This window comes from Ursus maritimus, unplaced genomic scaffold, assembly GCF_017311325.1.
Source record: "Ursus maritimus isolate PB19 unplaced genomic scaffold, ASM1731132v1 scaffold_2, whole genome shotgun sequence".
NCBI lineage: Eukaryota > Metazoa > Chordata > Mammalia > Carnivora > Ursidae > Ursus > Ursus maritimus.
The window spans coordinates 41,733,411-41,734,301 of record NW_024424452.1 but is presented as its reverse complement, the minus strand read 5'-3'; the positions used below and the strand labels follow the sequence as shown (position 1 = coordinate 41,734,301).

At 67.5% G+C, this 891-nt stretch overlaps 1 protein-coding gene across 3 annotated transcripts in view; it reads right to left on the bottom strand.

Moving 5' to 3' along the window:
• The window catches only part of PEAR1 (platelet endothelial aggregation receptor 1), a 20,433-nt gene that overhangs the window by 3,067 nt on the left and 16,475 nt on the right, over positions 1-891 (bottom strand). For 2 of the 3 annotated variants that reach the window (XM_040635834.1, XM_040635835.1), the window contains 3 exons: positions 524-736; positions 278-366; positions 16-165 (listed from right to left, as the gene is read on the bottom strand). In XM_040635834.1, the coding sequence (XP_040491768.1) occupies positions 16-165; positions 278-366; positions 524-736 (452 nt within the window). The remainder of the gene's footprint in view (positions 1-15; positions 166-277; positions 367-523; positions 737-891) is intronic. The other variant, XM_040635836.1, reaches the window with a different exon arrangement.

The window sequence follows — 891 nt, the reverse complement described above, 5'->3', positions numbered from 1 at the left end:
CGCAGCGGCCTCGGCCTCCAGGCTCCTACCCCTGTCCGGAGGCCCTGGCGGGGGCTCCCGGCGGTGCTTCCAGTCAGCAGGCAGGGTGCTGTGGTTCTCGAGCCCATGCGCGCCCCCTGGCCGCTCTGGGGCCTGGAGGCTGGCGAACAGCTGACTGCCTGGAACCTGATGGGGGGAGGGGGCGTGGAATGGGAGAGCAGCACACCAGGATGGAGCTTTCCAGAGAGCCAGGGCTGTGCCCACCCCTCTGCAGCGCCTCCGCTCCCCCAGCACTGACCTTGTTCGGGGGCGGGGGGGTCGGGGAGCACTGTGACAGGGTGTGGTAGCTGGGGTTGGAGTAGTAGTGGCTGTAGCTGGGGGGCACATCTGCGTGAACAGACACAGGCGCGTGGTGACCTGGCCGGTCGGAGAGAGGCCCGGCCCGGGAGAGCTGCTCTGTCCCAGCACATCAGTAGCCGGCCTATCCGACCTCTCTTCTCCCCCCGCCACGCCCCGCCTCCCATCTTGCAGGAGCACCGCTCACCTGGCATGACGTACTCGGAGCTGTCCAGGCGCCCGCCGCTGTAGGCCACCACCAGGTGTTGGTGTGCCTTGCCTTTTTGCCAGTGGCGGTAGCCAATGAACAGTGCCAGCAGGGCCACCACCAGGGAGCCCAGCACGGCGATGCCGATCACTGCCCCCAGTGAGTTATAGGCCACTGGAGAGGTAGGCATCATGGTGAAGGGCTCCTGGCTTCCTAGGGGGACCGGGTGGCCACTCAGCATGGTGTCTTGGCTCTGCTGTGGCACATGGGGCTCATGCACAGGAGGGGCCCCAGTAAGGAGGCCGGGAATAGGAGGGGTCTGGGTCCTGGTGCCCTGGGGACAACGGGGGGGGGGGTCCTGAGGAAGA